Source organism: Equus przewalskii, chromosome 2 (assembly GCF_037783145.1).
Source record: "Equus przewalskii isolate Varuska chromosome 2, EquPr2, whole genome shotgun sequence".
NCBI lineage: Eukaryota > Metazoa > Chordata > Mammalia > Perissodactyla > Equidae > Equus > Equus przewalskii.
In genome coordinates this window covers 5,337,897-5,356,268 of record NC_091832.1, presented here as the reverse complement: position 1 = coordinate 5,356,268, position 18,372 = coordinate 5,337,897, and the positions used below count along the sequence as shown (strand labels likewise).

Sequence of the window (18,372 nt, the reverse complement as noted above, 5' to 3'; positions counted from 1 at the left end):
TCCTGCCTCCAAAGGCCCCTCCCTGGCGCCCTCAGCCCAGCATTTTCTGCAGTCCCAGCCATCCCTCCATGGTGGAGGCGCCTCCTCATGAGACCCTGTGTCCCTTGTACACTGGGATCCAGGCTCTCCACTTCCCAGTGCCCAGTGCTTGGCTTGGCCCAGAGCAGGTGCGCAAACTGTGTAGTGAGCAAATGGATGAATGCAGCAAGGAGTGAACCAGGGCGAACCGGTCCTCAGGCGCCCATTTTCAGTTCAAACCTCATGCATACTGACACATAAAACCAATTTTATTAATTTCCAGCAAGGGTATGTCTGTCTTCCTCAACAGGAACCTTCTTTTTGGCCAGAGACCAGGGCTCTCTTTCAGAATAAAGGGAGGGCCACTCTCTGACTCTCATGCTACCTTTTTAAATACCCAACAGAGACTCTGCCCGGCCAAGGCATAACCATGCTGGTAGCAGGAAAGGCTGTGGGGCTGGGACACCGTCGGCTGTGTTTGAGTTCCCGTTCCAGCCCTGACTTTGCCGTATGATGCTGGGCAAGTCATTTCTCCCTGGGCCTCAGTTTCCTCATCTGTCTAATGGATATATCCATCCTTGCCCGACTGGGAAGGGATGCAGAGAAAGAGCTAATTCACTCGGCTCCAGGCGCAAATACATCCCTGTTTCAAGAACCCTGGGCTGTTTGGCTGGGCAGCTGGTCGTGGGTGGAGAGTGGGGGGTGGAGGGTGGGGAATGGACGGACAGAGGGATTCTCATTCTCCAACCTTCTATTCCACAGCTCAGAGCCTCTGGGGATGGCTCCCCACTGGGAGGGTGACAAATACCCATCTCAGGCACGTGTCATGTGACCACTCGGAGGGGCCTGCTAGGATCATGGAGTTGAGAAAAATCTAAGGCCGTGTCTAATGTCTGCCTTAAGGGCCAGAGGGCCGGGAAGCGGCATACACTTCACATGTGTGCCAGCCATAAGGGCTCCTCCTCAGAGTGGCGTTTGAGCCCCAGACTCATCTTTTCTCCAAGGGGTGATGAGCTCAGGATCTGCAAGCCTGTCTTGGGGCAGAGGAGCAGGTTTCCCGGGTGTGGCCCCAGAAACAGGACTGAAATCACGGAAGCAGATTCCCCTCATCTTTGTTAGGAGCTGCCTAACATTGTAGTGAGCTCCCTGTCGCTGGAAGCATTCAAGCAGAGGCTGAACAACTTGAAAGCAGGAGAGGCAATTCCTATTAAGAGATGGCGGTGCGTAGATCCCACTAGATGATCTCGAAGGCAGCTTCCAGCCCTCGTGTCCTTGGACTCGGTGGCCATGTGAAGGGTTCTCAGTGCCATTCCAACCAGCCTCCCGCTCTGGCCTGCGTGGCCTCTCAGGGTCCAGGACAGGAGTACTCGTCGGACCAGTCAGAGCAGTGCTGCACATGGTCCCGGCAGAGGCTCCTCGGGATGCAGCCGCAGAACCTGAAGACGGTCGAGGGGCAGCGCCACCACCCAGGGCCACAGGGCGGGCACACTGCGGGGAAAAGAGCCGGCAGAAGAACAGCTGCTGCGCCCCGGACTGCCCGTGCACCAGGGCACTCCCTAGCCCTGAAGCCTGCTGTAGCTGCCCACAGCCCCACTCCATCTGACATGGCTTGACTGTATTCCTTATTTCCCTGAGGGAGAGAGAATCTAGACTCCCCAACTCACAGGCTGTGTGACCTCAAGCAAGCCTCTCACCCTATCTGAGCCTCAGTTTCCTCATCTCCTCAAGGCTGTTATTCAGGAAGATAGGCCAAGTGCCAGGCATACGATCCATGGTCTAATATTAGTGGGAGCTCATCGGCTCCCCAGCCCATCCTCCCTCCCTCAGCCGAACTCAGCCTCATCAGGGTCCCAAGGGGGCCTCACGGACTTCCTTCCTTCCCCCTGTGCCCTGGGCCTCCAGTGGTCTCCCCTGCACACCCGCATGTGGGTGTGGAAACCCTGCCATTCTCTGAGGCCTGCTTGAGCACTGCCTCTTCTGGAAGTCTCCTGGATTCTTACTCCCCCTCCCAAAGAACAAAACCTCTCCAGGTCCCCAGCACTTCCTTTTGGCATCAGCATGAAGTGGTTCCTGGGGATAGGACGCACGTTTGACTCCTGACTGTCCCCCAGCAGAACCTGGCACCAGGCCCAGCCCCTAACAGTGCTCAACATGTTTGTTGATTGAACGCTCGTGAAGAGATTGAAAGGACTGTCTGGGGCAGTGAAAGAGCTCCAGATTTGGGGTCAGGAGTCCAGGGTTTACACTCAAGCTCCCTTCTGATCCCTCACGGTAGAAAGTACTTTCTCCTCTCTGGCCTCAGTTTACCTACATATGAATTGGGGCCAGTGATTCCTGCCCTGCTTCCCTCACAGGGTTGTTGGGAGGTTGGTTGGTGAGGGAAACCCAGGTTCAGATGCCAGTTAGGCCGTGTATGCACTCCTCGCATGACCACCCTCTGGGTTTCCCTATCTGTGCCATTGATGATAAGTTCCTCACCACAGAAGAATCACCCTCCAGGAGCCACTTAGTATGGTAGTGAGCACCCCACCACTGGAGGCATTCAAGTGAGGTGGAAAACTTCTTCCTAGCCTGCAAGAAGGGGATGCCTGGGGAACCTCAGAGATTCCTTGGTCAACCTCTGCCTTCTGGCCACTGCCTGGCCACCTGCCCCAGCCCAGCCTGTGCCCAGACCCCCACCTGGACTCAGTTCATCCGAGCAGTCCCCGCAGTTGTTGGTCCCATCACACTTTTGGTCCGAGTAGATCCAGGAGGCCGGGTGTCCACAGTGGGCCACGAGGAAGCGGGGGAGGCTCTGGGGCACATCTCCTACAGAGGCACAGGCGGGAGGAAGTCCACATCCGGCCACAGCTGTCTCGGGGCCATCTGGAGGTGGATGGTCCTCCCACCCCGGCAGTTGCCAAAGTCGGGGCCCCGCCCAACCGTCCAGGAAGGGCACGGGAGAGGGTCTCCTGGGGAGGAGGTCGAGCCGAGGGAGAGGAGGGGTCTTCCCTGCACACCCACCAAGAAGCCCAGAGAGCCGCCCCCCTCCCCCTTCCTTCCTCAGCTCTGGCACGTTTGCACTATTCCTCCCTCCAGAAACGTCCTCCTGGACACCTCTCCAAAACCATTCCACCTTCCAGTCCAGGTTCAAGTTCCTCCACCTCCAGGAAGCCTCCTCCAACCGGAACATAACGAGAGTAAACGTGAATTCTCGCCCTTGGGTCCCAGAGCTCAGGGGGTGTGGGTTCAGGGACGCTGCGAGAGGGCGTTGGAGCACCCTTCTTGAAAGCGTGTTCTGTGTTAGGCAGCAGCGTGCCAGCGCTACCAAAAATTATCACAAACTCAGGCCACCACTATAGAGTCAGCCAAACTATAGCCCAGACTAGGGAGGGGAAAGCCTTTGTTCCTTGAACTGGCCAGAGCCAGACAGAAGTGTCATGGATGCTTCTGGAGCCTTTCCAGGCAGAGGGACATGGACAGTTGGGACGTATTCTGTGGAGTAGGGAAGACCAATCACAAGGGGGACGACTGTGGAGTCCAGAGTGGGGCCTGGGAAGGAGACATTCACGGGGGCAAGAAAGCTGTCTGCAAATCCATGCAGTGCCACCGTCACGGGACAGAGATTTGAGTGTGGTTTGTGAGGTGGGGGTCGATGAGAGGGCAGAGTTGGAACCCACCAAGGATGCACCTGTGAGGCAGCTCTAAACTCGGTAGGAGGGAGACATGGGAATGGAAAAACCAGGCAATCATGGGAGCAGCTGCCTCAAGTCGTAGTGAGCTCCCCATCCCAGGAGCATGCAAGCAGAGGCTGGGTGGCTTCTGTCGGGTTTGTTACAGAGGGGATTTGGGCGTGAGCCAGGACATGGACGAGATGACTTTTAAGATCTCTTCTAGTCTTGAGGGTCCATGATGCAACGACCCACCCCCACCCCACCCCCTGCAACCCACCAGGCTCTCTCCCTCCTACACGGAAAGTGCTCCTTCCAGGGAGCCGTGGCTCCTCTCTCCTGAGAACTATCAGGTCTCTCAGGTCTGGGGCCAGATCTTCCCATTCATTCATTCACCCGCTCATTCTATCATTCAGGCAGATCATTCTGGACACCCCTCTGTGCCATGCCAGGCACTGGGGCCCCAAGATCAAGCAGACCAGGTGGCCCCCAAGGAGTGCACAGTCTGATGGGGGCAGCAAACATGCCAATCGAGAGGGACAGCCACTGTGACTAGGGCTGGGACACAGGGAAGCAGAGGGGCTGAGGGAGCTCAGAGGAGGGACCCTAACCTAGTGTAGGAGTCAGAGAAGGCTTCCTGGTGGAGGTAACACTTGAAGTCTGCCATGAAGATTGGATACAGGTTCTCTGGACATGGAGGTGCACAGAGTGAGACATTCCCTCACGTGGGCATGTGTGTGTGCCTGCGACTGAGACAGGGGTGAGGGCAGGAGTTCCCGGCTGAGGGGCACCACATAAGCAAAGTCTTGGGGACATGAAGGTACCTGGTCTGTGCAGCGATGATCAGGGTTCAGTATGTCTGCAGGGAGAGTCCAAGTTGGGGGACGGGAGGAGGGCCCGTCGGGGCAGGGGCGGGACCCGGCAGGTACTCACGGCACAAGGCCTCGTCCTCGTCCTCGCCATGGGCACAGGTGCGGATGCCGTCACAGACCCCGTGGGCCGGGATGCAGCTCCTCCGGTCATGGCACAGGAAGCCCGTCCTGTTCTTCGGTGTCACACAGGCCTGGGCCCCTGAGCGGCAGCGGGGACCCCAGAGGGTCACAGGTGGTGCTCACATGGACATCTCCAGATTCCCGCACCTGAGCCCCACCCTGGGCTGGCCTGCCAGGCTGTGACAGCAGGGAGGATACTGGGCTCGGTGCCGGAGATGGGGTCCAAGCCTCAGCTCTAAGGCTTGCCAGCGGTGTGACCTTGGGCGGGTGACTCGACCTCTCTGAGCTTCAGCTTCCTTGTCTGCAAAGTGGAGACCACGGCACACACCCCAGAGGACCATCGAGGAGCTTACATAAAAGCTTCTGTGTGAATAATCGCAGAACATGGAATGTGCAGAGTCAGCCACAGTACCCTGCTTTCCTGGGAAGCTCCTGAGGACGGGCTCGAGTCAGCAAGCAGTGGAGCTCCTGGTGCCGGGTTAGCTTGTCAGAGCAATCTATGGGGCTGGCTGGGGACCGTCAGGCCGTCAGGCCGTAACCCCTACATCCGGGCACAGCTCTACAGGGTGCAGAGCACTTCCGTGTTTTTAGTCTATTTCCCCCAAACACCCCTGTGAGGTGTCATCATTCGCCCCACTTTATAAATGGGAGGAGAGAGACGCAGAGCCGGGCGCCAGCCGAGGCACGGCTGCCGCCCCAGCGTCCGGGAACGGTGGGCAGCAAGGAACACGCCCGTCCTTCTGAGAGCCTGCCTTCCGCCCAGTGCAGGGAACACCCGCCCCAGGGCCGCCCCAAAGAGCGCAAGGAGAGAAACGGGCAGACGAGCCAGCGGTCGCCCCTGCTCCACAGGCTGTATGTGTGTGTGCATGAGTGTGCAGGATGGAGATGGGAGTGGGTTTGTGCCTGTGCGTCTGTGCACGTGTGAACCACGTCTCCGCTCCCGGAACTGTCTCAGCTAGTGTGAGGGGGGATGACTCTCAGAGACACTCACGTTGTCACACACACACACAGGTGCACACACAGGCACACACACATACACACATTGATGCACTCACACATACACAGATGTGTGCGCACACATGTGCACACCCACAAACGTGTGCATGCATACATAGACACACGCACATCCAGACACCTGCATACACACTGACACACACAGACACACTCATGGACACACATGAACACAGACAGACACGTGTGTGCACACAGGAATGTGACTCCTCATGTTGTTCACATCTACCCTCAGTGCCCGTGCTAACACACACACACACACACACACACACACACACACCTGGCTATGGAGCCGCCTCTCAGACAGGTGGCTCTGGTGACCCCCTCCCCCAGCTCACCTCCTCCCAGGCACTCTGGGTGGAATCTCCGCCTCAGGGCAACCTTGAGGCCCTGGGCACTGGCCCCGCCCCTGCTCGTGCCCTCCGTGCCCACTGGGCATCTCTCCGTCTCTCCTTCTGCTCACGTTTCCTCCCTGGGGACGCTGCACTTGGTGCTCCCTCTTCCTGGGGTGCTTTTCCTGCCTCCCTCCGCTAACCAGTTCCCACTTTCCCTTCACGCCTCTCACTTCTCAAGGTGCCCACCCTGACCCTTGGCCCTGTCAGAGCCCTGTTCCAGACTCTCAAGGCCCCGTTAACCTTGCCTGATGCACTTATTTGATCAACGTTCATGTCGCTCTCCAAACTGGGGGCCCCCTGAGGGCAGGGGCTGTGCTGGGGTTTGCTGCGGCTGCAGGGATGTACTGGACAGGCCCCTGTCCTCTATGGTGGAGGCACACACACAGTTGGACGGCACCACCCTGGACAACAGGCCAGGGGAAGAAGAAGTGTGGGGACTCTGGGGACCAAGACAAGGCTTCTAACCCAGCTTGGGTCAAGGAAGGCTTCCTGGAGGAGGCAGACCATAAGAGCTGGGTCCTCTCAACAGCTCACATTACAGATGTGCAAATGGAGGCTCAGAGATGTATATGTCAGTGTGTGTGCCTGCATCTGTGCACACACCCTAAGGAATTGTCCAAAAGTCACTTCATGGAGAAGTCAGGCATTCCCTCCCAGCCCCATTCCCTCCCAGCAAGTCTGACCCCACCCTCTCTTGACCACCCTGACCTGGTGTCCTTGGTGGGGGTCCACAAATGGCAACCAGGGCGATCAGGGCCACAAGAGTGGCCAGCAGGAGCAGCAGGATGGCAGAGACACAGGCCCTTCGGCGCGAGCAGCAGAGCGGGCTGCAGTCGGCTGTGTGGGGCGGGAAACTGGTGATGGAGCAGACAGTGCTGGGCCCAGGGACGCCCCCTCCTCTGTCAGACAAGTGGTCCCTCCCCGCTGGGGGTCTTGGGGCAGGAAGGGCTTCTCTGGATGTCGGGACTCCTGAGCCGCCATGACTCTCTCAGTTCTGCCTGAGGGCCCACCCGCCCAAGGCCGCCCTGGCCTGGGTCCAGTAGCTGGTGAGTGGTGGTCAGGAGAGGGTCCCTGGTCTCCGGCCCTTCCGTGAGGCTGTCTCCTCAGGAGGCAGGGAGCGTGCACCCACGCTCATGGAGCCCACCTGGGGAAGATCTGAAGCAGGCCCTTCACAGCAGGTATTTTTATTTTTCAAAACAAGCTTCATTTTATAGATGAGGAAACTGGGGCTCAGAGAAGGAAAGGTCCAGGTCACCTCGTGTGGCGTTGGGATGTGAGTCCACACCTACTTGCCGCCCAAACCAGTGCCCCCTCCACGATGCCAACTGACAGTGCACTCTGCAGCCCGCCACTATGCTGGCTGGAATCTCAGCTCCACTGCCTGCCAGCTGGGCCACCCGGAGAAGTCACTTTACTTCTCTGTGCCTGTGCCCTCACATGGAAAATGGAGTCATGATAGCTGCCTTAGAGGCGTTGAGAGGCTCGAGCCAGCTGACGTATTAGAATGGCACTTGGCGCATAGTAGGTGCTAGAAGGGCTTTAGCTGTCATAGTGTTTGCTGACACCTGTGACGTGCTGGGCTGTACCCGCCACCTGTGGGAACCATGGCAAGAGGAGACGCCGCCTCCTCCACCTCACTCCGCCCCTCTAACTTCTGCTTGCTGGTGAAATAACGAAAGGAAGCTTCGTTAGGGATCTGGGAGGTGCCCCGCTCTGCAGAGGACACGGGAGCAGTCGCGGCTCTGGTTCTTCCCCCAAAAGCTCGTGGTGGCACTTGGAAGACAAGGCAGACAGGTGGAAAGGAGGGTGTGGGCACCACAGTTGCTGTGGGGCCAGGGCTGTCTCAGAGAGGGGCAGGAGCAGGGCTGACAGGCACACAGTAGGTGCTTTGTGAATTCTCTGACCCAGAGATCCAGGGGACAAGGGAAGGCCTGGCCCAGTTCAGGACAGTTTGGGTGATTTCTATCCAGTCCACTCACATATCTGAGCTGCCTGCTTTGCACTCACCGGCCAGTCAGACCTGTACCCGCACCGGCGGCTCGCAGGGCCAGGTGGGGAGTGTAGGGAAGAGAGTGTGAGCAAGGTGCCAGGCTGCTCGGAGGAGGGCGCTGCCACAGATAGGGAAGGGAGGGTGCAAGGAGAGGGTGTTCCATGGCGAGCGTAGGAGGAGAAAGGCCTGGTGGATGGCAGCCGGGGGACAGCAAGTGCCTGGCGTGCCTGGAGCCCAGGGTGGGTGTGGAAGAGGAGGAGATAGCAGGAGATGCAGCATGGATTTCAAATGCATAGAATTCCCACAGCCCTGGGTAGGGGCCCCCTTGTTGGCGGCAAACACAGGGCCAAGTCAGGTCACCAGGGAGACAGCGTGAAGCGGGGCAAGGAGAGGCGTCCTGCTCAGCCAGCAGCCACTCCTCAAATATCTGTGCAGCCCAGGCCTTGGGCAAGGTGGGGTCGCAGCCGAGACTCGAGGCAGACCTGGCAGAGGCGAGGCCCACGCCCGGGTGAAGGAGCCTCATGTCAGAGCCAGGAAGCCCCTAGGTGCCGACTCCCCAGACAGACAGGAAAGGACGCCATTTGTTGCACAACCACACCCACCACGGGCCAGGACTTGGAGTAAACAAACGCCAGTGTGGAGCAACAGAGGCCCCGGGGATCTTCAGCCAGAGGGACCCCAATGTGAATTTGAACCCCACCTCTCCCACTCCCCAGCTGTGCAGGAGCCCAGCTTGGCCGAGTTCCCCAGCCTCTCTCAGCCTCAGCTGCGCCATCTGTGACTGCCCCAGAGCAGGAACCCCTCTCAGAGCTGCCCTGAGGATTAGAGGAGACCCTCGAGCCTTTGTAATGAGCATCGCCCCTTGGGCTCTGTGTCGTCGCTGAGCCAATGTGGGCCAAGACAGGGCACATCGTAGACACTCCACAAATGTCTGTTCTTTCCTTCCTTTATTCCACAGAGGGAAAGAGGACCGTCCTGGCTGCACGCTGAGTCAATGGCACCAGAAGGTGCTAAATAAGTGTGTGATTGCGCCTCCCTGACGCCTCAGAGGTAAAGAGAACCGCCCTGGTCACCCACTGAGTTGGGGATTTGACATGGGAGCTCTTCCCTGGATAGGTTACAGGTGGCACTGCATGTGTGCAGCGCCTGTGAGGTAGGCAGCATACAGCAGGTGCTCCACAACTGCTTGCGCATGGAGAGAATGAACACCCCTGTGAGCAGGTGGCTGTCAGCGTGGCCGGCCAGGAAGATGGGAGTGGACAACATCAACACGGGGCAGAGGTCAGGGGACAGCGGGAGCCTTAGGAGCCCTCTTTGTGCCTCTGTAGCAATGGTCCAGGCCCAAGGGCGACCCACCAGGGCCCAGGCCCTCCAGGCCTTACCTTCCCCTCCCGGGCGGGCTTTGGTTCCAGCAGCAGAGTTGCCATTGCCTTCCCCCTGCCGAAGAGAACAGAATGAGGGGTGGGCTTGGGTAGGGGAGGTCCAGCCTCAGGGAGCCAGACAGACGAGTGTTTCAGAAGGGTCACTGAGAGCCCGAGGTGGAACCCTGGCCCCCACACCCCAGCATGCAGACGCCCCAAGCTCGTCATGCCCACTTCGCATTCCCACACCTTTGGCCACATGGTGCCCTCTGCCCGGAATGCGTTTTCCTCCACTGTCCACTTGCAAACATTCATCCTTCAAACCAGCTCAGGCGGCCCCCCATGATGCCGCTTGCTCCCTCCCCTGGCCTCCTGCCTCCCTCCCGGCACAGCCACCTGAACTGTGTAGCTGGTGCATCTGTTGGGTCCCCTACAACCTGGGGCTGAGTCACCTCAGCGGCTCCCCTCTCATGGCCCACCCCTTCCCCAGACTGACCTCCCCAGGTGGGAGTCCGCTCAGGGCAGATCTAACCTGGGGGGAGATCCTGTTCATGTCTGTGGCTCCCAGCCCCAGCTCCAGTCCCGGCACCAGGGAACTCAGCGAGGTTTCTCTGCCTGGTCACCAGGGGCAGCCTGGAGGAGGGAGGAGGGGCCTCACCCGGCCACACCCTCCCTGCGGGCAGTCCCCTCCCAGGCTGCCTTCCTGGTAGGGGAAAGGCGGAGGGCGCCCCCCCCAACCCCGCCCCTACCCCCCGCCCGCGCCTGCCCGGCCCTCCCCACTCTGGGTCTGGGGGCGACACTCCAAGGTTGGAATCCTCATCCCCAAGTTACAGAGGAAGGGCCTGAGGTCAGAGAGGGAGCACCTACTCTCGGGTCACACAGAGCCGGGGAGGGGTGAGGTTTGAACACACGCACTTTTTAGACATGCTTTTTCCTCCACATCAGTGCTGAGACCAGAGGATCTCAGGGCCCCAGCTGCACGAAAAGCCAGGCAGAAACACCCAGGATTAACACTCTGGTGGCTAAAGGGCAGGGGTCATTTTCTCACTGACAGTCTTCTCTTCAATTAAACAGGGAATGGAGGTGGAAAGAATATGCATTTTCCATGAAAATTATAAAACAAATATAATCTTAAATTATTTTCTTCAAAGAAGTGGCCATGCGCGTTTTAATTGTTCCGGAGATGGTGCCTGTGATGGGGGGAGGGGGGCAGGGAGCTTACCTGACTAGCCCCTTCTGCCACCCCTGCATCCTCACCCCACTGCTGAGGAGACCAAGGCCCTGGGAGCTGAAGGGACTGGTTGGAGGCCCAGGACCAAGGAAGGGGATGTGTCCACCTCCAGAAATGAGGGCTCCAGGGCGCGTCCCTCTGCGGTCTGCCTCTGATACCCACGGGTGTCTAACCTGTCACGGGCCTTTTCCGGTGCATTGGGATATAAACTGCTGAGTCTCCGGGGTGGGGGTGGGATGGGTAGACGCAGGGGCAGCCCTCAGGAGGCAGCAGCACCGGGAAGAGGTAAACCATAGGTGAGGACAACGGCGCTCTCATGAGGGCCCTGCCACAGGCTCCGTGTGGGCAAGCGGCTCCCCTTCTCCGAGCCTCAGTTCTCTCATCCATAAAATGAAAGGATTAGACTAGATGAAGGGGGTGTCTTAGTTTGGGGATCCCCATAATCAGAGCCCAGGACCAGATCTGAAGGCAAGTAGGTTTAATTGGGAGTGACCCCAGGAAATGCCCGCCGGGGAGTGAGGGAAGCGAGGCAGGCCAGACAGTGAAGGGAAGGATCCATAAGAGGCGGGTTATCAAGCACGTTCCCACTGTGGGCAAGTGGAACTTTCTCCTGCCAAGGAATTCGGGGAGCCGGAGAGAAGATGAGCCTGAGAGTCACCCTGGGAACTGGGGTATTTATTTGCCAGCTCTTGCCAGTCATTGGCTGAGGATTGCCGGAGGGTGTTGATTCCTGGCACCACTGACCTGCTTTAGGCAAAGAAGTGCCAGTGTTGGCAGCTGCAAGCTAAGCTGACGTGCCCTGAAAAGGAAAGGGCTGAGGGTTACGGGCAGGGCACCCATGGCATCTGCTAAGGAAGCTACCTGGGTTTCATCTTGCATGCCGACTGCAAGTGATTGGCAGAGGATGTCTGGAACATGCAGCTCAGAGGATTCTGAGGTCAGGACTCAGGGTTTGCGATTGACTAGTGATGCCTGCCACGGGTGTCAGAGTGGAGAGCAGAATCCTACGTGAGACCATTTTGCATTCTTGGGCCAACTCATGCCCTTCCACCTCTGGCCTTCCTTGACTCTGTGATTCTCTAGCGTTCCTTTATGAAAAGACTCTTCAGGGATGTGAGATGTCCCTTCCTCTGGACTCTGCTCCAGTCCAGGTACAGCTGCAATCGCTGTGCTGGAAGCATAGGGTCCCTCCAGCTCAGGCCAAGAACCCTTGAGCTAAGAGCAGCAGGAGGGCCCGGCAAGGAGGAGGAGGGGACCTGTGCTCACGCTGACTTCCTGGTGTCACCGCAGGTCATGCCTCGGGGAGAAAGGACTTGGGCTGCATCCTCCCACCTCCACCTCCACCTTTCCGGGCTCGCTTGACCTTGGCTGGGCCTGCTCAGGCCACGCAGGGGAAGCTTCTAGCAGGAGCAGGAACTTTGGCTAGTCCAAAGGGTGCCACCACTCGCTGTGTGACCTCGCTGAGCTTCAGCTTTCTCACCCAACTCTCTAAACTTTTTGCCCACTCAATCCTGAAGAAAGGTGGTGTCCCAACAAATGGACCTCTCTATCCTCCCCCCTCCCCCCACACCCCACACCCAACCCCCCACCAGGCCCACGCCCCCCTCTTGCTCCAACCTCTCCCTTCCACCCCTCTCCCCTCCCCTGGAAAAAGGTTTTAACAACTTAAGAAAAATACAAAAAAAAAGTAAGAATAATGTAACAAATAATCATGTATCCACCATCCAGAGTTAACACAAGTACAAATTTAGTCATTTTTGCTCTGGACTTTTTTCTATTAAGTACAGCAAAATGGAAGGGGCCCTCCCTCTCTGCCCCGAGTCAGCCAGTTTCCTCAATGCGCCGTGTTTGCTTCCAGTGACTGGTTTGCACACACTGCTGCTCTCTCCACACACACACACACACACGTTCACGTCTGGAACCCGCTATCGGGCCCCTCAACCTGACCAGATGCTGCCAAACTGCCCTTCCAGGTGGCTGGACCGGCGTGCACTCCCGCCGGCAGTGTGTGAGTTTCTGTCTCCCCGGCCCCCCCAGCCTCAAACTCGGCAGACCTTCTGACGCCTGCCAGTCGGCTAGGCGTGAAACAGTGCCTCACTGCAGTCCAACGTGCATTTCTCTAGCGATTCCTTCTGCTACCACCAATCGCTAACATTTACTGAACACTTACTTTTGCCACATGTTGTACCACACGCTTTAGGTATATTAATTCATTTAGTCCTCCCAACCACAGGAGATGGGGACTATTCTTGTCTCCATTTTACAGATGAGGAAACTGAGGCACAGAGACATTAAGTTACTGCCTAGGGTTCACAGAAGAGGCAGAGCCAGGATACAGGCCTGGCTGGCTGAAAAGTTTACATTATTCCCCTAGCTACACCCTCGCTTCTCCAAAGCGTGATCCTCGGACCAGCAGCATCCAGGTCATCTGGGAGCTGCTTAGAGATGAGGTCTCATCCAGACCTACCAAACCAGACCCTGCGTCTTACCAGATCCCAGGAGATCTGGAAGCATGCTCACTTTGAAAAGCCCTGCCGTCCCCACTGCTCTGCTGCCCTTTCTTGTGCATCCAACCTCCGCCTTTCCTCCCTGGAGGAGTGCTTTTTCCCATCTGTCACCCATTTTTCTGTGGGTGGCTTTTCTTTTTCGTGTTGATTGATGGATGTCTTTCTGCAGGATTTGAATCACTTGTTACATAGGTTATATATTGCTCTCCCAGTCTGTGGCTTGTCTCTTGCCCAGGGTGACTTCCGCTGGCTCTCTCTGCCTTTCTAAATCCAGTTCTTGCCAGGACCAGGTAAAAATCTCACTTCACGAAGCCTTCCTCAACTCTCCCAGCTGCCCTGGATTTACCTTTCTCTGGATTCCTCGCGGTCTGGGGCTCCATCCCAGCCTGGCTGTGGCTGGGAGACCCTCTGGACACGAGATCAGCAGACGCCAGCTGGAGCCAGACGGATCTAGGTTTTCATCCCAGTCTTGCCAAACTGAAGCCTAGCTAATTCAAGGCCTCAAGTCACAGCTTCTGTCTCAGTTTCCGCATCTGAAGAATGGGGGTGAGAATACTTGGCTCAGAGCTGTGTTAGGATGAAGTGAGTGCATATATGTGAACACGTTCTGCACCCTTTGAGGGTGCAATATTGTTTCTGGATGCCTTGCTTTCTTTACGATTACAGAGATCCACTGGAGGGCTGGGCTGGCTCCTTAGTCCAGGGCCCACCTCGGGGTCGAATGCCAAGTGGGCCCCGCAGTTCGACTGACCCAGGGAGCCGAGAGACCTGCTGCTAGACTGCCCAGGGCTGAGGCCAGGCCCACCTCAGCGTCCATCCCACCTCCCCTCTCCACAGCCCTGGGCGCCCTGGCTGGCCGCCGCTCCTCTCTGAGACTCTGCTTCCTCCACTCTAAAATGGAGGTGTGAACCCCACCCTGCTCTCCTAGAGGGGGATGAAGGACCCGCTGAAGGTGAGAGGGAGAGTCCTACAACCGGCTTTGCAACAGTCACGGAAATCAACAGACAAACTCCCTTGTGAAACATCCAAGTAGATGATGTCACGAGACAGCATTATAATATTGTTTAATGCACATGATCCAAATTTTACTGATGTTGACACACTCAAGCAGTATTATTAGCAGACGCGGGGCTCCAATACGGACTGCATCACGGCGTAGCTGAGGGAACAATCTCAAGAGCTTTTGTGGAAAGCTCTCATTTCTAATCAGTCACTGATTTCTTTCTACCCAAGCCTTCAATTATTGCTGTTCCAACGCTGCAAGACAATTCAAGCATAGAAAGCCCCAAGAGCAGGAACATAGCCCAAATACTTTAGAATTGAACAAACATCAATACTTTACTCAAAATGACAAAGTAAAATCAGACAACCTCTAAGTCAGGGGTTCAGTGAACTTGGATGGGAAAAGAATTAAATCTTTATTTTCACTAACTTCTAACTGAAACACATTATTTCCTTCAATTATGAACGTAGGAACCACCGACAGTAGTATTGGCATTACCTGCGACTTCATCACCAATAGAGATCACATTTAGATATCACGTGACAGTGGTTGCATATATTTCAAAGTAATCTGAAATTATTCTGAAATCACAGTTTTAGAACCACCACTAGACCTTGTTATTTTATGTGTTAATAAAGTACATATATAACTGTATCACAAAATTTTGAAAATATTTTAATAACTGTATTTTAATATAATTAGTTTCTTTTGCAAGCCTTCATATTTAGTCTTATGAGTTTGAAAACATTATTCTGAGAAGGGGTCCATAGGCTTCACCAAATCACCAAAAAGGTCCATGGCATGAAAAAGGTTAAGAACACCTGCTCCAAACAATAAGTCATTAACATCACAGGAAGAGAATACTTAATAGCGAAATATATGAAGCCGACTTCAACAATTACACATTTCAGAAAAGGTATATAAACTGTGCTTCAGAATTTAATTCTGCAAGCATTGGAAAATCCACACTAATGGTGCAATCTAGCTTCCCACAGAAGACTGCATCTTGTACTCTCAATCTTTTGTCTCTATCACTGTACCTATCTCCACCCCCAGGCTCTAGTCCAGAACAAGTGGTCAAGGAAAGAAAGATAATAAGGCAACTCAAATTTGATGATATTCAAATGCACATGACATGTTTAGCAGCTGGAAACCTGGTGGGAGGGGCTCAAGAGCACACCGAGCTGGGTTGGCACACCTAGCATAGCATTTGAGGATGGTGGAAGGTGACCTAGCATTATACTTTAAAAATTTAGCCCAGGGCTCAGCCCTATGGCTAAGTGGTCAGAGTTCCACACACTCCGCTTCAGCAGCCTGGGTACACGGGTTCAGATCCCAGGTGTGGACCTAGTCCATTCACTGGCTATGCTGTGGAGGTGCCCCACGTGCAAAGTGGAGGAAGGTTGGCATGGATGTTGGTTCAGGGCTGGTCTTCCTTAGCAAAAGAATAAATAAGTTTAGCCCAACATGAAGTCTGGTAAGAAGCTTGGAATCCATGGAACAGCCTTCCCAGTTTGCTTGGCAACACTCAGATTGTGACCAGGTCCCACAGCCCAGTCCTAGGCCTACTGTCCAAACAAAATGTGGAGAAACAGAGAGCCTTATAGATAAGAGCTCAAAAATATACATGAAGTAAAATGAAAGGAAACAGGACTATTGGGCATTAAAAGCAACAACTCTGGGAAGGAAATGGCATTTCGCATTTCGATGTGGCTGGAGAAGTATGTAATTTAATAGATCCTAGAGGTTACCATGGAGCTAAGATATTGATGGCCTCTGGACTTGCCCCTCTGGTCTGTCCTCCACATTGTTGTCAAGTGAGTCATTCTAAAACACCATAACTCCCCTGCTTCAAACCTTCCCATGGCTTTCCACCGTGCTCCAGATCAAGTCCAAGTTTAACAAGGTCCTTTACTATCTGGTCCGTCCAGCCCCTCCTATTGCTACGCTCCTGTCTGCTCCGACTCAGCCTGCCGAACAACCTGCGGCTCCTGGCCCTCTTGCCTCTAGGTCTGCGAGCACACTGTCCCCACTGCCTGGAACACTGCTCCCTGTATTACGTTTGGCTTTCCCTTTTCCTCAGGTTCAAGCTTGGATATCACTTCTTCCCACAAGTTAGGGCCTTCTTTGTACTCCCATAGTACTCTGAGCTCAGCTGGTCACAGCAATGATCGCATTAATAATCGTCTGTCTCCTTCTTTAGAGTTCGAGCAACTGGACTGGGTCTTGTTTATTGCTGCAGGCCCATCACCTAGCACAGGCCTGGCCCTCAGGCTCTCAAGTGGCTACTGAATGGGTGAACTGTGGACCTACGTTAGGATATCTAGGCAAAACCACTGCCACGGCGGGGGGGGGGGGGGGGGGGCACTCAGCCAAGAATACTTTTAGATTGCTCCCAAGGTGAGGGGGTTTGATTAATTTTACCACGAAAGGTCTAGAAATCTCTAGACCAATGATGCCCAATATGTGGTTCTAAGATACTTAAGAGGCCACAAAAATTACAATGGAGCTATTTTATATAAAATCATCACGGAAATGGCACATTTATCTAAGATAAAGCCAGACAGACTAATAATAAGAAAGTCGTTTGCATTCGGCTAGAATATCGGCTCAGAGTAACAACACTAGGTTTCACATGCTCGCCAGTAGCTCAGATTGGCTGATGGTGCTACATAGGAATTTCCGAGGCAAGATTACTAGATAAGATAATCTGGTGATTTCTGATTTACCAAAAAAAAAAAAAAATCATAAAGAAAAGGTCTTCACGAAGTTTTGTGAAAAGATGGGGAATCTTGGGCCTAGATCATTCATCATGGTGATCACTACTGTCTTTGTGATTGCCTGAATTAGTATGTCTCTTAGGTCACCGACCTGAACCAAGAAAGACCCTAGGAGTGTAGGGGGTTTGAACCAGCGAATCGAGGGTCTTGAGACTTGCTTAGGATCAAGACAAGCTTCTCCAGAAGATACTTTTTGTGTGGTGGTAAAGAAGGCGATACCTGTCTCGTGGAAACTAGTGAAGTTGGGCCCGTCCAAGACAGGCTACACTGCCACTTTAGAAGAGGGCCTAGAGGCTCAGTTTTGTTGCTTTTGTTGGAATTTTCAAGTCAAATATTTTTATGCTGTATACATTTTTTTGGAGGAGTTGTCTTTTTTTAAAGCAAAATTCTTTTTGAAAGTGTCAGTCTGGTTTAATTATGCTACAAATAAAAAGAAGGCTGGACATAAATATTTGAGTGTCTATTAAATACCAGGAATGATTAGGTATTTCCACATATAAGGAATTGTCTCTTATAAACAGGAGGAGAAAGTTTGCCTAAACTTGGATCAAATCTTTCAAGGGGAGGGAGGGTACCTCATGGGTAACCCCTTTAGGGAAGCAGAGAACCAACCAAGGAAAGGTGGAGGGATACAGGACAACTCTGCCGTGGCTCCTTCTTACCCGGATACTCCTTCGTGTCGTTGTTTGGATGAGGGCCACCTTTCCTGACGGCGGGCTCTCTGACTACACACCTGCAGCATTCTGCACCCTGCCTCAGTCTGCTTCACTGGGGGCGAACAGTTCAACGTGTAGGTGGTTAAGGGACGTTATGGACCACGGGTGGGAAATAGGACAACTGGGCCTTTTTTTAAGGTAACTCCAATCCATTCCTCATGTTTTGTAACTTTTCTCACAAAAAATAAGAACGAGACAACGACCGCTTGACCACAGCTGCTGAGTAATGGCCCCTCCCTTCCCCATCTGGACGTGTGCACATCCTTTCTCACCCGCTGTCCTCCAAACCCAGACAGACTCTTTTAAAAACTGAAACCTATATTTGGTGACCAAAGTCTTACTTGATTAGTTAACAACTGTACTTTCTTTTGATTCAGAGAAAGCTGACAAACAGGCTGTAAGGTAAGTGCGTGGCTCTTCAGTCAAGAAGCGCTACCGCAGCGGCCAGCGTGCCCCTTGAGTAAGGAAAGCAGGGGCTTGCAAAGCCACTTAACATTTCATGGTATGACGACACCGAGTCATGCTAAGATTCTGGGATACTATGCTACCTGGTATCGCGGTTATTTTAAAATCTGTATTATTGTGGGTAAAGGAATGGCAGTAACAATAGTTTTGCCAAACAAAATCTATACTTAATTCTGCATCAGAGTCTAATTCTTACAGTCAAAATGAAAAGTTTTCTCTGAAAATATCTTTAACTTATACTTGATATGCTTTT

At 54.4% G+C, this 18,372-nt stretch overlaps 1 protein-coding gene across 2 annotated transcripts; it reads right to left on the bottom strand.

Annotated features, from left to right (window-relative positions):
• Positions 1 to 268: 268 nt before the first annotated feature.
• Positions 269 to 10,074, bottom strand: LDLRAD1 (low density lipoprotein receptor class A domain containing 1). Of its 2 annotated transcripts, none has more exons than XM_070592349.1 (6): positions 9,950 to 10,074; positions 9,439 to 9,493; positions 6,775 to 6,903; positions 4,602 to 4,739; positions 2,698 to 2,826; positions 269 to 1,506 (listed from the first exon to the last, which is right to left on the bottom strand). In XM_070592349.1, the coding sequence occupies exons 1-6, from the start codon at positions 9,968 to 9,970 to the stop codon at positions 1,364 to 1,366; spliced, it is 615 nt and encodes a 204-aa protein (XP_070448450.1). In that variant the 5' UTR covers positions 9,971 to 10,074; the 3' UTR covers positions 269 to 1,363. The 2 variants fall into 2 exon arrangements, with proteins under 2 accessions (XP_070448450.1, XP_070448443.1); XM_070592342.1 differs by having other exon boundaries at positions 9,914 to 10,047.
• Between the last annotated feature and the right edge of the window lie 8,298 nt (positions 10,075 to 18,372).

Coding starts and splice junctions, on each gene's coding strand:
- LDLRAD1 (XM_070592342.1), bottom strand. CDS start 9,970: ATGAACAGGATCTCCCCCCAGGTTAGATCTGCCCTGAGCGGACTCCCA. Junction 2,827..4,601: donor CGAGGACGAGGCCTTGTGCC/GTGAGTACCTGC, acceptor GTGCCTCTGTAG/GAGATGTGCCCCAGAGCCTC. Junction 1,507..2,697: donor CTCGGATGAACTGAGTCCAG/GTGGGGGTCTGG, acceptor TTTTCCCCGCAG/TGTGCCCGCCCTGTGGCCCT.